The 19,458-nt window shown below is 35.9% G+C and overlaps 1 protein-coding gene across 4 annotated transcripts in view; it reads right to left on the reverse strand.

Annotated features, from left to right (window-relative positions):
* LOC310880990 (connector enhancer of kinase suppressor of ras 2-like) overlaps positions 1-19,458 on the reverse strand; it is a 186,830-nt gene that overhangs the window by 91,661 nt on the left and 75,711 nt on the right. For all 4 annotated transcript variants that reach the window (XM_083797611.1, XM_083797608.1, XM_083797609.1 and 1 more), the window contains exons 3-6: positions 14,667-14,869; positions 13,156-13,243; positions 7,306-7,347; positions 3,095-3,214 (exon numbers count right to left, since the gene is read on the reverse strand). In XM_083797611.1, the coding sequence (XP_083653737.1) occupies positions 3,095-3,214; positions 7,306-7,347; positions 13,156-13,243; positions 14,667-14,869 (453 nt within the window). The remainder of the gene's footprint in view (positions 1-3,094; positions 3,215-7,305; positions 7,348-13,155; positions 13,244-14,666; positions 14,870-19,458) is intronic.

Genomic DNA, 19,458 nt, shown 5'->3' on the forward strand with positions numbered 1-19,458 from the left:
ATGCGCGAGATGAGACTGTTTTTTAACAAAGCAGACTGAAAAAGAAGACACTTTAGAGGCCAAGAAAGAAAGACTATTAAGCTCATAAATGCATGTATAGAAAGCTCAAAGATGCTAGAACTCAAGGTACACATTCAAATTAAATAATCTCTTTGTGAAAATGTAAGGATACAGAATTTATATAAACAATTAAACACACAGACACACCCCCGCAGGAGTACTGACTCAGTGTAGTAACTGCATGGACTTGGACCTGGAAATTAATTCAGTTTATGTGTAAGTTTATGCAGTATCTGTAGGATTTCTGGCTCATTTGCTGAAGAAATTAGAAGATATATAATAAAAGCAATTTTGCAAATGAAGTTCTGCAAATAGAGAAAGACTCATAATTAAGTCAACTGAATATTATTCCAGATAACTGAATTCTTATATAAATCTGAGCAAATAATTTACAATAGATTTTTCACCAAAGGCAAACAATTGAGTTCATTTTCTAGGTGCCAGCCCTGTATGAAGCTGTAGCTAGAGTTTTCAATAGCTCTGAAAACCTCAGCTATACTTAAAATCAAGAGAGACTGTTTTAAATTGAGTCTATAAAAGTAACGAGCATTCTGAAAAATCACATGGTATGTACTTCCAGTTGCGTCCCAAAAAATAGATTTTTGGTGATTTTGGCCCAAATTTCTCTGTACATTAGATTTTTATATATACAACTAGAATTGCAGTATCATTTTCACAAGTGTGTTTTGAGGATAAATTAATTAGTGTCTGTGAAGCACCCAGTAAGGCCATAAAAAAAAATCTCATGATGAAATTAGTATCTCAAAGGAACACAGAGCTTAGCTGAAGTGTGGTAAATAAGACATCAAACCCTACACTGAATGATAAGGATAAAAATGGAACTCTGAATACTTTCCATTCAGTGAATAGCATTCATTTTTCTCTTGAATGGAGCAGAGATCCTGTGGAAAAAAACTGCTATATAATCATGAGAAAGCCATTTGTAATTCATTACTCTGTTCTATATTTGATTCTGATTAATGTTTTCTTTTCCTATTCACATGATTTTTCTTTTATTCCCATTTATAGTCCTTTTTTCATATTTTTTTTTCCTAAGCAGAACATAATGTCAGCGAAATTGATTATAAAGAACTTTCCAACCTACCATGTTATAGTGCCTTCACAATTAGGCATAGAAAACTCAGTCATTCACGGTGATTTCACTTCATCTAAAAAAAAAATTTAAATGGGCAATTTTGATTGCAGTATTTGTCTCATGTCCTCTGTCAGCAGTACCCACTTACTGCAGTTGTGTTGGCTACAAACTTATCGGTACGCTGCAGATGGAAAAGTACACCACAGCTCTTCCACTTAGTGATGGAGCCCAGCCTACAGCAGTGGTACAGCACAGGCCCTGTCTGCTTGACGTTCTGCTGAAAAAGAGGGCAGTCTGGAGGAAACTGCAGGCCGCATGACTGGCCACGACAGTGCAGCCAACAAGTCTTACCTCCGCCACCTATGCCTTAAAGGATTAAATCGTACTCTGAGGTTGCATGATAAGCTGCTCAGAAAGTATACCATTCATACCCGAGAACTCCTGAACGCCACCTGCCTAATATTGCACATTTCTGGATAGAAAGGAAAGTCACAGAGATCCAGACTGCTAGTGGGCAGGCTGCAGTAGTCTTAATGCAAGTCAAAAGCACTGAGAGTTTTACAATATTTATACTGGACAAGGTGTAAATGACACTGATCTGGCATTTCCTGGATATCCCTGCATTAACCCAGAACTTGGACCAAGAGAGGAAACGAAGCCACAAGTAGAGCAGATCTGGCAATTAGGATGCAGCAGCACAGCAAGCAATTTGTCTGTCTTTAGGATTATGTACTGGGCTAAGTGTCTATGATGCCACAGAATTAAAATTAAATGCATTTTATGATGCTGTAGTGTTCTTTGTTAACTATAAAGACTAAAGTAATGTATCTAGTCATACAAAAATTACTTGTTATTAAAATACAGCAGTCTCAAATTAATACGCATACATCAATAATTATGCTCTTGTAACTTTGATGGAACTTGCACATGATGTTCATTACTATTCAGTGTCAGTGCAAAGATTAACATGGTGAAATAATACAAAACTTCTCAACTAACAGGAATTAGAACAAATCTGTAAATCACTCTCGGTTACAAATAAGAAACATATCACAATGCATATAATGACACTAAAACAAATTTTAAATTGTCAGTACCAGAATTTTCTGCAGATGAGCCCGTGCAAGAACATCCAAGTGCCTGAAGTGCTACCATACACTCTAGATTTTATTGAATGGTTTGAGTTGAAAGGGATCTTAAGGATCATCTTGTTCCAAAGTTCTAGTATTAGCAGGATGTTAGGTTCCCAGGCACTATCCCTATGAATCTTACATCCTACTGATGTCAGAATGATTGTGAAGTGGGGGACTAGGGAGAGGAGATGGAAACCTTTGCCCATTGACACCTAGAACCTCATAAAAAGCCCTTGTTCAAATATAACAGTACATTAGCACTAACAAAGGGTAGCCAAATAATTATTACATCATCGACTCAGGAGAAAATTTTAATGGTATGATCAATTGCTACTGCAAGGCAGCCAGGATGTCAGAAGATACCTACCTAGTCTGCTCAGTGAACAATAATTTATGAATGTAAGGGATGTGTTTTGTTTCTTGGATGATATTAATTAAAGTTTTATTTGAACTGAATCATAAGGGAGGCATATAACTCTTTCAATGCAAGACCAAGAAACATACCTTCCACTAATCATTTTCAAAGCACATTAACTAATGGTAATTAATCATATGCTCATATGTTTACCAGTTGCACATGAAGCCCTAGGTAAAACAGTTTTTTTTTTTTTTAAATTACAATCCTTTTATTTACATTAATGCTAATGAAACCACTTTCAGAAATCAGATTCAGCTTACAAAAAGAAATAGCAGGACACTGCAAGAAAATACATTTTGATTTCTTGACAAATTAAAAAAAGAAATCATTTTCAAGAACTGATGCTTGTATTCTGTATTCTAACAGTTAAACTGCTTTGCTACTTACCAAACCCTCACTGGGCATAATGCTGGTGAGATGAACTACCTCAAGATGTGCTGACTGTGACACCAGAGAATCAGATGAGAGTGAAATGATGTGGTCACAAATTCCAGACAAGGTTTTACACTATGAAGAAAAACAAGTCAATATAATTACTCATATTCAACTGCAACTACTGGCAAAGAAGTTCTTCTTCTGAGAACTACCTGAGAATAAACAGATCATTTATTTCTTAGCATTGTGAAACCTACAGGTTGTCAAGGAGCTGGAAAGTCAAGAATGAGAGCTTAAGTGAACAGAAAACATCCATGTCAATAAAATATACATGCATGTACAGCTCTTTTGACCAAAATATTTTATTATTCACTGAGTACATCTAAGTACCTGAATTAACTTCTCCACCCTGACTACATGCACTTTAAAAAAAAACACAAAAAAAACACAAAAAGCCTGATGAACTTCAACTCATCTGTTATTATGATGTACCAGTACAAATAAAACGGAAGTAGAGTGAAACAGGCAAAATAAATGCCTTATACACCAACTTAATAACCTATTTTGGTTACCAAATAATCAGAGAAATTCCATGAACAATGGTAACTCAGTGAATTTTGCATTATACAACTTGGGTCTTTCCTTTGTTAAAAATAACACTAGCAGAAACAGTGCCTGAAATAAAATTCTTATGCATCTTCGAACACATCCTTTAACTGATATTCTAGGTCAATGTAACAACGTAATAATTTTATGTTACAATGCCTTCCAGCTAAAGATCTCAAAACCTTAATGCAAATCCACACAAACACCTTCCAAGTAGGAACCATAGTGCATCAATGGTAACAGCGATAGTGACAGATTAAACCTATTCATCAAAGCCAAACAGCAAGTCTGTGGATCAGAAAGAAACTGATCTGGACTCTCAGAGAATTTTCATGTGTAAAGATTTATTCCCATGTTTGCAAGTGTTTCTTAAAGTGTTCCTTCAAAAAGAATATGCCTAAAAATATTTGAACCTAATTTGAAAGCATTAATTTAGATGAATTCTAGAATGGTCTTCCCGTCAAAGTTACACTGTATGCATCTATTTTCCTTCGGGGCTATACTCTCATTTTCACTAATTATTGCAAATGGTAGTGAAATCCCTTAAGGGAAGTTTTGTTTCAGGCATTTGCAAAACCATGAGGATTTCTAATATCTCATTTGACACTATACATATAAGTTAAACAAATAAAGTTGTCACAATGAATAAATTAACTGACTGAATTTATAGATAATATTTCAACTCACTGTATAGTTACTCATCTGGAAAGTTAAGTACAGCTCTGCAGTACCGGATGTGGCAATGGCATTTTGTACCAGATGCAAGATGCAAAGCCTCACATTCAGGTATGCATGACTGCAGCTAAAGGTCACCAAAATAACAGGAACACTTCTAGCAGTTTCAGCTTTGGGCCAGAAACCATAAACAAAACTTTAGGTCTTGTCTTCTCCCACCACAGATATGGAAACTGGATGGCTCAAAAAATGTATTTTACTGCTAGTCTACATACCGCCTGATGGCTGGTCTGGCTGTGTGTACATACTTTCAGCCAGCTTTTGAATTACTATCATATCAAAATACTATTTTGATTTCAAACTAAGGCACTCTCTTAGGCTTTGACATCTTTTTAAGATCATACACACAGATGAGATACAGACTAAATCCACAGACAACACAATCTACTTTCTTATGCTTTATAATTTTTTATAATTTATAATTTTTGCAGTTGTCACCTGCAAATACTTTCTCAGTAAATAAACTTTGGAACTAAATAAAAAAGTTTTCAAACAAACTTGATCTTATGAATCTTTAAGATCTCACTACAATTCAGAAAGTTATTTAAAGTTGAAAGTTACTGAAAGTTGATGTAGGAGATTAGCAGCAGGAAAATACTCAACAATAATATATTGGAATAATTAAAAATACCAGTTTGCCGTAAAAGTAGTACAGCACATACAAGACGGACCTGACATCAGTTACAAATAATGCAAAGGCTGAGACAGTATTGATGGGAACAACTGAGGAGAATTCATGAATAACAGCACAGGGACGGGAACTAACATTTGAGCTAACACTGTCAATGTGAGGAAACACATTAGCATATGCTAAAGTATTTTTAGCATAAAAAAATAGAAAGCACTGAAATCCTATGTGCTAGTTCCAAAAACACTGTGAAACCATGTTCATGCTCTCTAGATTGTGCAATACCACTGAACTTAAGAAAATCTCAAACAAAAATGGGTGCTTCACGAAGTTCGGTACCTGATGCAGTGGAACTCTACATACATTTCTACAGGCTGTCTAAAACTATTTATTACACTCCTGAAACGTGCCATGACAAGAACAGAATCTCTAAGACAGCACTAAGTCTTTAACAGACCACAGAAACTTCTATGTCACAAAAATATTTTGCTATGGCAGCTACTGCTAGGTCTGTACAATGAATTTAAGTTCATGATCTGCATTTACTGCAGAGAGAAAGAGCAACTAGCAGGTTGGCATTTTTAATTATCATAGGTGTACTGTATATATATATGTATATATATATATACAGAACTGACAGAGTCCTATAAAACATATTTTGGTGAGCAGACATCCAGACAAAAGAAACCTGACTCTCAGACATGTGCTGTTGTTTGTTAATTGATCCTGAAAACTACTCCTTCATAATTTATCTTTTCCTGTAACACCCCAGTTGCAGAGTAGATACAGTCTACTCATATGACTTGTGCAATCACATCATCTGAGCATACACATGCCTAGTGTGGAGCTCCTCCAAACAAATCTACACCTCACTGAAGCTCTCTGGTAACCGATGAAGAAAGTCAATCCTGAATCTTTGTTTTATACATCTGCCTTCACTACTCTACTCTATCTTTCATAATATCTTTCAGATTTAAAACAAAGTTCCATGTGATGTAGAGTTACAGATCCTTTGTCTCATAAATGTAAAATTTTATTTTAGAGTATCACAATTATTTTTCTGGAGCATTTTCCTTTGTTTAATGTTATTGATTATTTTTAAGAAATAAAATAAGACCATAAAGGGAATTAACAATTTACAAAGCTCATTCTCTAATTCGGTATCCTTAATTTTTATTTTATTTTTTAAGATGCTGTGAGAAAGATGGTGATTCTTCTCACTCCACTTCAGAGTTATGATAATGAATTTGATTTTCAGAGCCTGGATGCTCTGCATCGGGTAGCTCCAGGTGATTTTGCTCAGGCTGTGGCGAGTTCTACTGTCTTGGGATCCAGGCTCCTTAGGGCTCATCACACTTTCATTGCTAAGCCTAGAAAAGACTTATAACTGAAACTTTTCTCTCCTTTTCTACCTTTTCATGCTTCTATCCAGAACAGGTAGAAAAGTCAAAAGTAACATTCCTGATAAAATGGAGTTCTAGAAGTTGTATACAGTTAGAATTACAAGTCATGGGTTAAAAGATGTTTGTATATATATATACATTCCAAATCCCAGAAGATTTCAGGTGCTTTTAGAAGCTCTTTTCAGAATCAGGCTTGCAATAGTAAGCTTTTTCTCCTGACAGTCACTGCAGGCTTTCAGAATTTAACAGCACATCAATGTTTTATGGCAAATTTTAATCCCTGCTGGAAGCAGAGTACGTGTAAAAGGCTTTAAAAAAAAAAAAAAGTCAGGCACTTGGTTAGAGCTTGTCAAAAGCTTATCTGAACTTGTAAATCCTCTGAGATTTCCCTTTAACAATACATTTTAACTCTATCTCACTGTCAGTATAAGCTTTCTGTGCTGGTACCATGAAAATATAAAGTATTTGCACTTAAAGGCCAATATCCAATCAATAACTTTGCATGAGATTCTTCCATTTCCCTTGACTCATTAGATTTTTAGAGTGCTGAAGGCTCTTACAGTGTTCTTAGTCTAACAACCAATGAAATTAGTAATGCAATAGGTGATGGATCCATTGATGGAATTCCACATCAGCAATCCTAGTAAGAGTACTACACTTTTAAGAATGTACCATCTCATAGTACCATGAAGCTTCTAAAACAACCTGAGAACAATAATTATTTGCAATTAACTGCAGGTATGACAGAGAGAGCATTACTACAGGGAACTGTGTGGAGGGGGGCTAAGAGGGAGTATCCAGTAGGATATTGGGACTAGAGAATACCATAGCAGAATACATAGATTACTTACCACATGAAGAATTTTATTTTCTGTTTCATACACTGTACAATCCTGTGGTAAAATAAAATAAAATACAAAATAATTAAAACAACAATTAATTAAATTTATTTTAAATCTATTAAGAAAGAAAAGCATGCTTTATGCTGATAGCTCTCTCTTACAGATTTACCTGTAAAGACAAATGAGCTCTTTAGTTGTCATGCCCAAAGGATTATTTCACAAAAGTAACCATACTTCTCTTGTGGTTGTCTAAGCTCCAGGATCTATTTTTCCATTTATAGTAAGGAAAATCCTGTGCTCAATACCAACAATAATATACATGTAAACCAGGGGGACAGATTTGTGACAGCAAGAAAAAAATTACTGAATATAATTTATCTGGCATGCTGGAAATTCACTGATAATCAGAGCGAGAGAGACATTGCCCGGCCTTGCCAGGCAGAACGCTTGCTAGCTGTTGTACAGGTTGTGTGGGATGCAGTCATGTCAGAAGTACAGCGAGGTAGGCTGTGTTACTATAAGGCATGGGAAGGAAGAGAAAATAAATATATTGAAAAATACAATGTTAAAGTTATTAAACGTAGCGTGTCCACTTTGCAAGTTTTTTTAAGGATAATAAATCCTAGCAATCCACAACTTATCAGTCCCTTAACTCACGTTTTTATTTAACAGAATTTCAGGTGGCTAGAACATTACTTGCTTTTTTGAAGCTTTTTCCTAAAAGAGATCTACCATCTCTACTGTTATTTAATGTTTGATGATTTTTTCAGAAAGATCCTATATTGCAAGACAGAGTCACGGCAAGACAGTATTCAACCCTTTGCTACAGAAGAGGGCCCAAGTGCTCTGAGGCAGCTCTAATTCACCTTTCTCCTGCCCGTCAGCACCCTGAACAGCCACTCCAGCCCTCGAGATGTTTTAGTAAAAAATTAAAAGGAGCATAAAGAAAACACCAGTTGCCCAGGCAGTGTGAGAAGAAAATAGAAACGCCTGGAACTCCCCCCAAACCTGGTCACCTCTGAGGGCAGCCACAGCCAAGCCTGTGGCCCTGGCGGCCCCAGCTCCAGAACCTTCCGCCACGTGCCTGAGGCACGCAGCCCACCAGGCTCCTGCGTGGTGGGCGCCCGCCTGTGATGCCTACCTGCTGTGTCAATGGGGTGCTTTTATGTAACAAAATAAACGCAGTTAAGTGCTGAGGCCACGTCCAGCTCATTAGCCCGCTCCCGTGGGGCACCGCATCAAGGAAGATGTCCCTCGGTGCACCCGAGGCTGCTGCAGGGCAGCTTCAGCCTGAGCGAGCCCCGCAGCCCCGTGCACAGGCCTGGAGCACAACCGACTGTCTCAGCCTCAAATCTAAGCATCAAGTTCATTTTGGAGGACTGGCACTTCTGTAGAGAAATTAATTTCTAAGTGAAGACTGTTTTCAAAATACTGTCACAGAATAAAAGTTAAAACCAGATTGTGAGTGCCAAGGAACACAGAAGAATTTATATTACCATTTCATGGTCAAGCATCCCTTTGATGTTTCTTCTGTATTCATACTGTTATTTTCTTCAGCACAAAAAAAGATTTCAATTAGTCAGTTTGGTTGGCATTGCCCAAGGCAGTTTTCCCTACAACTTGTACACACTTCAAACAGCATACCTTTAACCCTTCAAGTACCAAGAGAAACAAATGATCACAGGACAGCTTACAGCTTGACTTCAGAGCTAATGGTCCTATCTAAATTATTCCTTTAATTTCTGTGCTAGAAACACAATATGAGCTTAATTCTGAACAAGCTTAATTAGTTCAGGTCAAAGACTTGTACAGTAAAACTGAAATTTTACTGTTTTGTAGAGCAGAATTAATGTTAGCTATACTTAGGTTGCACATTCAAGATTACATTAGCATTAAAAATGTTAATGGTTTTGGGATTCCTTCCAAATTATATGCATATTGACTTTTTTTTTTTTTTTAATACATCAGACTATTTTAACTGAGAGGTTAAAAGCACTTGCAATATTATACTAAAATATTATGATATGTAGGACAATATTCTTCTATGTTTTTTTTTTCTTGATACATAGCAATGCACTGGGGATCTCATTTTAAAAAAATAAAATTTTTATATATATATATATATATATATATATATATATACACACACTTCCAGGACTAACATTTATAGAATTTTTATATATATATATATAAATATATATATATTTAGAAAATAAATAATACTTCTAGTGATATTCTTTCTCTGTCCTGTATAAACAAAAAGAGGTTAAAAAAATGTTTTTTTTATTATATTATTTTTATTTTATTTTATTTAGAGTTTAAAACTTTTAAAAAATAGTAGCTGCATTATATTTCTCTATTAGCTGCATTCTATTTCTTTACGTGAAACAGTAAAATAAAGGAGCTGCAAAATAGTCACAGCAACAGTATTACATAAAAGCCAGCTTATGCACTATCCAGAACATCCTATCTTTCAAAGGTACAGGACACCTTCACAACTCTGATAAGGTAAAAGAGCATGTTTCTGAATACTGATAAAGAAAAAAAAAAGATTAATAGGACTTGGATACAACATTCATAATTTTAGTTTACAATTCTGAAAGTGATTGCAAGTACTGCTGAAATTTTCAGATACTGTAAAGAATATTTTATGACAAGTCTTGAGGACAGTTATCACATAGAAGTACTTATACATGTAAAATATTTAGTTCATTATCTTAACACAATAAAGCAGCATGAGTTAAGTCAAAAAACAAAAGAAACCCTATGATGGAGCAGGTCTGAAAAGAACTTAAAACTTTGTATTTGCCAATTGAATGCCACTTCCCAATATCACACTTCAGTAGAGACCTACTGCAGCCTTTGAATGGTGGACATGACAAAATGATATTTAAAATATGTTGCTTGCATACATAACATTGAACACTTCTGGAATCCACACATTAAAAAGAATGAGACTGCTTTTAAATTAGGTAAATAGAGCCTGGTAAAGACACTAGAGTAACTCATTTTACCTGGTTTAATTAAGGTAAAGACTTTATCATAATCTACATTTAGAAAACGGTGAACAGATGTTTGATAACAGAATGTTCTTCTGCAAGCACAAGCATAACAAGATTGAGGGGCTGAAAGCTCAAGTCTGTAAAGTTCAAACTGAAAATAACACTCATGTTTTTAAGGGCAGTTGCTGAATCACAGAATAACTCAGGTGGAAGGGACTCTGAAGGTTATCTAGTCCAACCACCTGCTCAAAGAAGAGCTAATTTCAAAGTTAGACCAGGTACAGGAAACTTCTAAAAACCAATTTTCCATCAATTGCAATGTGAACTAGATAGCTTTTAAAACATACGCATCATCCTAAACGCAAAGTATTTGACTAAAAACAGGGAAAAAATCTGTGATATGATCTCTTAATTTATCTCAGAGAGGTTGATTAAACATGACTGATGTGGAAAACAAACAAAAAGTGTTTGGCTGTTATTGAAAAAAAATAGCTCGAGTTGTGCTGATGTTCTTTGGTAAGAATTTTTTTTTGTTTATAGAATGTTTGCTTCTATTGAAGCATCTATCACAGATTTAAACATCTTTGAAATTATCAGGAAAAAATAATCTGAAAACAGCTTCCACTAGAACAAGTGAACTCTTTCTATGCAAGGAAAAATTAACCACTGGCTACATTTTAATAACAAAATCAGTTACTCCACCAGTTACTCCACTTACCATTCTTCCAACGTAGCCACAATTCTGTACCAAAACCAAATCCAAACTCTGTTAAATTAATCTGATGGATTCATTTTCAGAACAAAAATAAGTTATTCTGCTTTAACACTGAAGTTATACTTCAAAACTAAGTCTACGGAGAGCTGAAATTTTAAAATACTCATCATGCTTTTATGTACAGTATTATCAACACATTTTAATGGATCATTGGACCTCAAAATCTATGCCTCAAAGTTTATGTAGTTTTTTACATAATGCTATTCTTTTTCCTCCTTATTTTAGTGAAAGGGGGATTGTGAGGGATAAGAAAACTGGACAGGTGCAAAACTAGAGAATAAAGATCCATTTTCTTATAGCCAGTATGAGAAGACACTATTTACATACGAACAAATGGCTGATGACTCATCATAGCATTTACATGGCATGTAAATAATAATACCCAATGTTGCAATGCATGTATTTTGTTTAAACTTTGAATGAAGATCTTATTTCACACTTACTCAAAGATTATGACCTAACAGCTAGAAAATTTATTTCCTTTTTACATCTAAGATTATGCCACTAAGATACCTACAGTACATCCTAGCAAGAAAATACATAAGGATTGTCTGTATTAAACTGGGATCACACAGTAATGTCCCCTATTTAAAAGGACGTTCACCTTGAGGGGCAGCTGTAAATAATACACACAAAGCATGTTAATTTTGCACAAAATATATCTTCAGGTTGAAAACATTCTTCACTCACTTAATGTGCTAAATGCATGGCCTTTGCTGCTGCTTTCACACTGATTAGATATCTAAAACTTAACTCATTCATTAAAAAAAAAAAGGACTATTAGAAAGGATAAGAGTGTTAGAAAGGATCTGAGATCTAGGTTTCTATTAGTTATGCCTTTCAATTAGTTATGCCTTTGAATTCATATTTTATCCTACAGTTAAGACCACAGTTTTGGTTTAGGTGAGACACCTTTGCTTTCACACATTAAGATAAATTTTCCTCAGATTTAGTAGCAATAAAACTGTCTCCCTAAAAATGATACTGCTTTATCTACACTTTTTGGTGGTAAGTTTAATATACTGTAAAAACAAGTTAATAGATGGCTATTAAACAATAAAGATCTGAAAATAAGATAATGAAAAGACAAAACTTGACTTGACTTGTAACTGACCTGAAGTAGTAACTAAACATTTTTCATTTTGGAATGTATTGGAGTTTACGGTAGAAGACAGATTGTTTTTAAGTTGTCAAAAGAAGGACAGCTTTTGCAGTGGAGTAGAAGAATTGAAGGAAAAAACAAACCCCAAACTATTGCTAGCAGAAAACTGAATTTCATCTGCCAAAACCAATCAAACGAATGGCAGAAATGAAGACAGCAATTCAAAATTATATGATTTCCACCAAGACTATAGGGAAAAATCAAACTCAAACAAAGTGCAATATCAGCTGAAGGGTGAAATCAAAATCCAAACTTTTTGTACTGTAGAAAAGTTCATTTTGCTTAGTCTGTAAATCAAAAATAGCCTAGTGTTATAAACACCTTGTAAGAGAAAGCTTAATAAAGATACATAAATAATTAAATGCCTACATAGGAATTTGTAAACCAGGAAAACAGAAGAAGGATCTTTGTTTTCCACTGCAAAAATGCATAAAGGACAAAAATTCTTAAAAGGAAAGAAAGCTGAATATTAGAAATTAAGGATAATATTGTAAAAGACAAAGACTGCTATCTTTTTCTCAGCCTTAGTTAGAAAATACAAATGCAAAACATGTTTTTGTTTTTTTTTTCTTGTAGGAACTAAAACAAAACTGCGAAAAAAAATAGTCTGCAGAATGCTACTACCTCTGGAAGCCTTTGTAACTAAATGAGTTCTATGACTACTCTACGGTGAGGCTACATGGAAAAGTTTGCCAGCACACAACAGAGGGAGGCAATGGAGCCCTTCTTTCGTCTTGCTTCCCCTCCTACACTCTAAAGTCTAAAATCTTCCCATCACTCCCGCAAAAAGAGACTATACAAGGAACGGAAAGATAAGGCTAAAACATTTTTTTCTGGTGAAGAAAAATCTTGGCAATGCTTTTACTATGTCGATTTTTAAGCAATGGAACTCAGAAATAGTGGAAGATAACCACTCCTACCTGTTGCACAATGGTTGTTAATTCCAGGCACAGTTGAACAATGTTGTTTTTCAGCAGTGAGTATTCTGTCACGCTGACAAATGGAGACCTGCGAGAAGGAAAGAATAGGTTTACATAGTGTTAAGGATAAATCATGTTTACAGTATAAGCAATGGTATATAGTATAACAGACTAATGGTTAGCAAATTCATTTTCATATAGGCAAATGTAATCAGGTCAGTTAATTGTTCTATGGTTCAGTCCAAAAAAGTCTTGAAATAATGAATGTATTTTTCAATAGTACAGTCTACTGTTCTTTGGAGTCTCTGTGGGCATTTAGAAGATATATGTAATACTGAGATCAGGTCTACACCACAGAATTGTGAATCACCTAACCACGACAATCTCCAGCAGCAAATCACACAACTTTTTTAAAATATGCCTTTGAAACAAGAAACAATGTTGGCAGGAAGGATGTAAAGTGGATTTTGGCCAGAACACCAGAAGTTATCATTCTTAAGGATGGTGAAATATGAGCTTCCAAACAAAAAAAAAAAAAAAAAAAGTAAGTAGTCAAGATTTCTCGTGTATGGTTCATTAAAAAGACAACATTTCTAGAATGACATCACTCACTCTTCAGCAGCAGTTAGCACCTTAATTCAGAGAGCAAAGTAATGCATACTTAGTCACTAACAGCTTCCTGCACACTAGGATTTTCTGCAGGCTTTCCAAATTCTAGCTGAATCTGACCTCATTTGAATTTATAAGAACTGACAAGGTCGTAGCCCAAGAGAATATGACTGCTGGCATCAGGTTAGGAAGATGTCACCAGGATTATATAAATCCTGTGAAGGAGGGTGATTCACTCTCACTATGATTTCTAACGTGCCATTTATACATTCAAGAGCAGTCAGATTCCAGATAAATCTCTCCATTACTATAACTCTAGAAAACTGAAACAAAACATAAATTCCATGATGTCATTTTATGTTTTGGTTTTTGTCTTCCTACAGCCAAAATTTTAACTACATTTATCTGGAGCATTAATGGTTATCAGTTCAAATTCTCAAATTCTTGCTAAAAACTCCAATAAGAAACTTTTTCTTTCCCGACGAAGCAAGTAAGATAATTTACTTTTAATATTCTTAATTGATTAACTTAACTCTGGCTTATTTTGTGTCTTTTTGATGAAAAGATAGTTCAAATTCTATAATCTTTTCTTCCTCATCCTCCTTTCTGAAATTACCAATAACGGGCTACCATTTATGGCAGTAGGATACCAATTTTTGCAGAAAATACTATCAAACTGAAAGGAGTATGAACAAATAACTAGAGAATAATTTAGCACCCTCCTAAGAGAAAAGGGTACTACATTTTGCCTGCAAAATTTTTGAAATTTGCACATCAAAATTTACAGCTAGAATTAGCAGAACTGATATTTTAATATTAGGATAAAAGGGTACAAGAACAAACTAAAAAATAAAAATGAGGAATTATTCTCATGGGTAGAGGATCAAGGAAGAGTAAATTACCTGTCCAGCCAGGCTAGTAAGTTCTTGGCAGCACCAATCAGGTCAACTACAGAGGTAAGAAAATCATTTGGCAGTCGTCTGGAGGCCCTGCCATCATAATGGCCACTCCTCCTTCTACCCGTTATGAAGTTCTGAAGATTTTTGGCTGAGGCATTCAGCTTGTGAGAGAGAGTTCTCAGGTTTTCAGTCTCCAAACCATAATTCTGTGGGAAAAGAAGAAAGCAGACAATCAAATGAAGCAGGGTGTTGTAAACTATGTGAACGGAACCATGAGGTGAAATGTTCGGTACGTGGCTGAAAGGATCACAGATCTGCGGATTCCTGGTGTCAGACCAGGAACAGGCCGCTTTGTTTAAAGCCCACCCATGGTGCTACAGACCCCAAGCCTCTTGGTCCCACCACACAGGGTCTCGCTCAGATTTGTATTAGTCCCCCTACTAACTTGTAACGACTTCCCCTTAGCAGAGCTCCACTACTGCTTGTGCCGTTAATAAGGTAAAAAACCTCAGGGAGTCCGAGAGACAGGCTTTTACGGGGTAATTCCTTGCTGAACTCTGCTGCTGTTGGTGAACAGCTGTCACACCACACGTAACATAACACGCGAACGGTCAGGTCACGTCAGACCAAAGATGTGGTACTCCTGCCGCCAGTGAATGCCTAGGGACAAATCTGAGAAAAGAGCAGGCGTGTAGTCAACGTGCGAGTGGTTCAGAGTCTTCAGGCAATGACAGTGCCTTCATACTTAATAGTTCTTAATGGATTTTCTTCCACTGTTCTCATTCTGATGGTTTTTGTTTGCTTTTAATTTACAACTTTTCACAGTTTTTAACGTTTTCCCTTTCTGAAGGGACTTCAGCTCAAACAGAGTAACTAATTAACTCAGATTCACATAGAAAGTCTCAGGCTGAATTGAAACAGGATCTCTTGCTGCCACAACAGGATGTAGCATGGGAAAGATTTTAATGAGCACTTAAACAAAATCAGCTTTCACAGTATGAATTGATTGCCCACTATTATTTTCAACTATGCATATGTTATAGAGGATGACTGTTCATCAATATTGCATATTAATTTTTCTGCCTCAACTTCTTCCTCAAAACTGAGGATAATGAACAACAAACAAGTACGCTATCTTGCTGAATGCTAACGTGGATATACGTGCGAAGATTAAACATTTCCAACACCAAAAAGGGAAAAATGTATGGAAGTCAAACAAAATACAAACAAATAGCAGGTAAAGTTGTTTTCTGAGTTTGGACCAGTTCTGGCCAGTGCATAGGCCCCTGCCTTCTCTGCCAGCCGTTCTCCCTCTCAAAGTTCACCCTGAAAAATGAAGGAAGCCCCCCACCTCAACTCTGAGGAAGGCTACAAGGCATGGAAACACTTTGGTACTTCTAAGTTAATTCACTACAAAGAGCTTACTTTTAAAAATATTTTTAAATTATTTAATTAATTAATTATAACAGAATTAATTTCAGTATTATATACGTATCATGCCTAGAGCATCCCAGTCAGTCAACGAGGTTTGGAAGCATCACATTTAAGACTGAACAGGGAAGCAAATGAAAATTACATTGGCTTAGTTACAGACACGAACAATTCTCTTCATCTTTTTTCCAAAACATTGTACAGTTAACTACAGCTTCACTGAAGTAAAGCACTCTATTTTAGAAAAGTTTATAGTTAAAAATAATACTGTATTTGATATTAGTATTAGCATACAATCTGTTTGATATTTGTAACTAATCTTTCTTTTATTAAAACACTGAAGGAATTCCCTCTGCTATTTCCCTCCCCTTTTCCTGTCACTTCTCCTCATGCCAAGATGATGAGTAAGTGGGTGTATTGCAACGTCTTCACCAGCTAGCAAACTGTACTAAGCAGCGTCCCGTTTCCCCTCGGGAAAAGTTTGATTTTGCATACTCAACAGCATTTTATAAGGATGATAAATCAGATCCTCCTGTTTTTATTTCCCAGTCCAACCTTGATTATCCCTGTGGTAACAAACACAAAATGTCTCTCCCAGTAATTAATTACTGCTTAAAAGCTCAGGGAATCTGTCAGTTTGCTTTCAAGGAAGGGCACGTAGGAAAGGAAAAAGCTTGACCAGTGAATCTCCGAAAAGCCAGTATGCTTTCACCGGAGTAAAAGGCTAAGTCTTGAAGAAAGAGGGCTAGATACTACCAGTGCAGTCAGCTGGACTGAATTTTATAGATTTCCTCAAGTCACCAGAAAATACAAAATGTGTCTGAGGAAATCCACCTAATAAACAAGGTTGTTTTATCGTAAGTTTATTAATTAGCATACCAATGATAGCCTTATTTAATGTCAACATAAAATTTTAAATATAGCAAAGTGTAGATAAAATATGTCCATAAAGATAATCAGAAGATTACAGGAAATTTTTCAGCAAAGTAAGAGTGCTGATGCAAAGTAGTGATTTAGCTGAGATTTAGGTACAATAAAGGGGAAAAGATAAAATATTCCAGAAACGACAATGACTCAACATCTCTGTAGAAGACAAAGTAAATTGCACTAAATTTAAGACTGAACACCTAAGATGTTCAAATAAATGAAACAACCATAAACAACTATAAAATCGGAAAAAGAACGGTTAAAAATAATCCTTGAAAGTACCTTTCCCAAGCACGTCTTCCTCCTTTGCTGCATCACAGCTCACCTCGTGCCACCTGCACGTTTCTCTCCCTGCTGCCAACCTCCTTTGTGACAAGTTTGCCTGGCTGCATGCCTGATGCCGTGAAGCCCTACAAGACCCACTGTGGCATTGTGTTAGGAAACCATCAAAAGAAGCCAGGGCTCCTTTCAACCTGCCCTAGCCACTAACCAAGGTGAAGGGATATAAAAGAGATTGTCTCGGAGGAGACAAGAACAAACAGGTGGTTACACGCACAACTTTGAACTGCATCCATTATGATTCGGTGAAGGTACTTAAAAACAAGGATGGAGAAGTTGCAGTTTATGATAAGGAATAAGTAGGTGGGTAGCCCTGTTCTCTATATATGACACTGCAAGTATTCAGATCTCTTCTAATTCCCGTAGGCATCTCATCTGCGTGATGCTCATGGATAGTCTCAGACCTGCCAAACTAAATCATTATCACGGCTACCATATCAGACCTCAGTTTTCACAGCTATATATTCTTCTCTCAGTGTTAAATATGTACTGTTATTGTGAAAGACAATGTAGAAATTTTGTTCTAAAATTCTTTCTCTTGCAGGTGATTTTCTTCTTGCACGTAAATCCTAGATGCAAATCCTGCTTAAAAAAAACAACCAAACAAAAGATAAGAGCAACAGAAAAACACATACACAACATCTGAAAGGGTTCAGGAGAGTGCCATTAGCATAACTAGGATTATTCCTAATAACAAGTCAGAAAAAAAAAAACAAACAAAGTTTGCTTGGTTCCCCATTTCCATTTCATGACACTTAAGGTTGTTACGTTGTCTTTTTTTTTTTTTTTTGGTCAATTTATTTGATTAGTGGCAATGGACATACAGGTTTAGATAGCAAATACTGACTACTAAAGTGACCCCAAGCACTGTCTGACTAGAAGAGTTACACAGCCATGCACTTTGTCAAATTACCCTAAAAACTTGAGTTTTGACCATAGCAGTAAAGCAGGCGAAAGCAGGCAAAGCAGGCCTGATAGGTGCGTTGCAGAAAGGACAACCGCTAAAAAAGGATTAAAATAAGAGCGAATCTGGAACACAGAGGTGTGACTGGCAAATCTACTAGAGGTTTACTTCATGTTTTTCAAGTAAAAGCACTGTACAAACAGTAGGATTTTTTACATCCACTGAATATAGTATATGGCAGTGTTAGTACCTTCACATAAGATGATGATTACCTTACATGAAGATGATGTGGTTTGCTCAGTGACAGACTGACTCAGTAGTATATTTTACATCAGAACTCAGCAATTCCTGGTGCCAAATTCAATGATCGGAGTTGGAGAGAAGGATTTCAAGAAGTAGAAATTAAATGCAAATGTGAGATCAGAGCCAGACGGGCTTATTATGGAAGAATATAATTAGTAATGATGCCAAGATGAAACTGTGCTTAAAGTGATGCTTGACAGCTAGCTGTACAACTGAGACTGAAGTCTGCTTGCTGTCTGTAAAACATTTTTCAGTTTTAGCTATTACACCCTCTAAGAAAATTCGCTGATTTTTGAACCATTCATGAGGTTTTCTCACCATCCCCCCACTCCTGTTGAGTCCCAGACACTTGCTCCAGCATCATTTCCAGTGACTGGGGTTTCTGGAGGGTGGGAAGAGGGAGGAGACAGGACAGATAGCCTCCAGGGGTTTTGCAGTTGATTGTTTTTTTGAAGTCCAGAATAAAAATAATAAAAACAAAAACAGGTGGCTGTTGTCAGAAGCCTTAGCATAGCAGAAGACAGGAGAGAACACCAGTTTGTTTGAACAGCCCGAAATAAACTGTTGTTTTTACCAGTGAGATTTTATTTTTATTTCCTTTTAAAGCAGAGTAGAAGGAATAAGATCTAAGTTGGTGAATATTCAGTGTCCAATATGCCCTTTTAACTATATGGAAAAATAGGAAATCTGTATCCAAACAGATATTTCTTCCTTTTTACATTTTAGATCCTAAATGAATGAATGGCTAAGTACACTGTGACAAGGAACCCTCCCGCTCTGTGTCCATAGCACAATTATAGCTGAAAACTGCTTGTTGTGTACACACATTCTGGTATGAAAGTTCCATTTTTAACAGTGGAAAATTGATTTTTCTTCATCCATCTGACAATG

The sequence above is a fragment of the Anser anser genome, assembly GCF_964211835.1.
Source record: "Anser anser genome assembly, chromosome: 13".
Lineage (NCBI taxonomy): Eukaryota > Metazoa > Chordata > Aves > Anseriformes > Anatidae > Anser > Anser anser.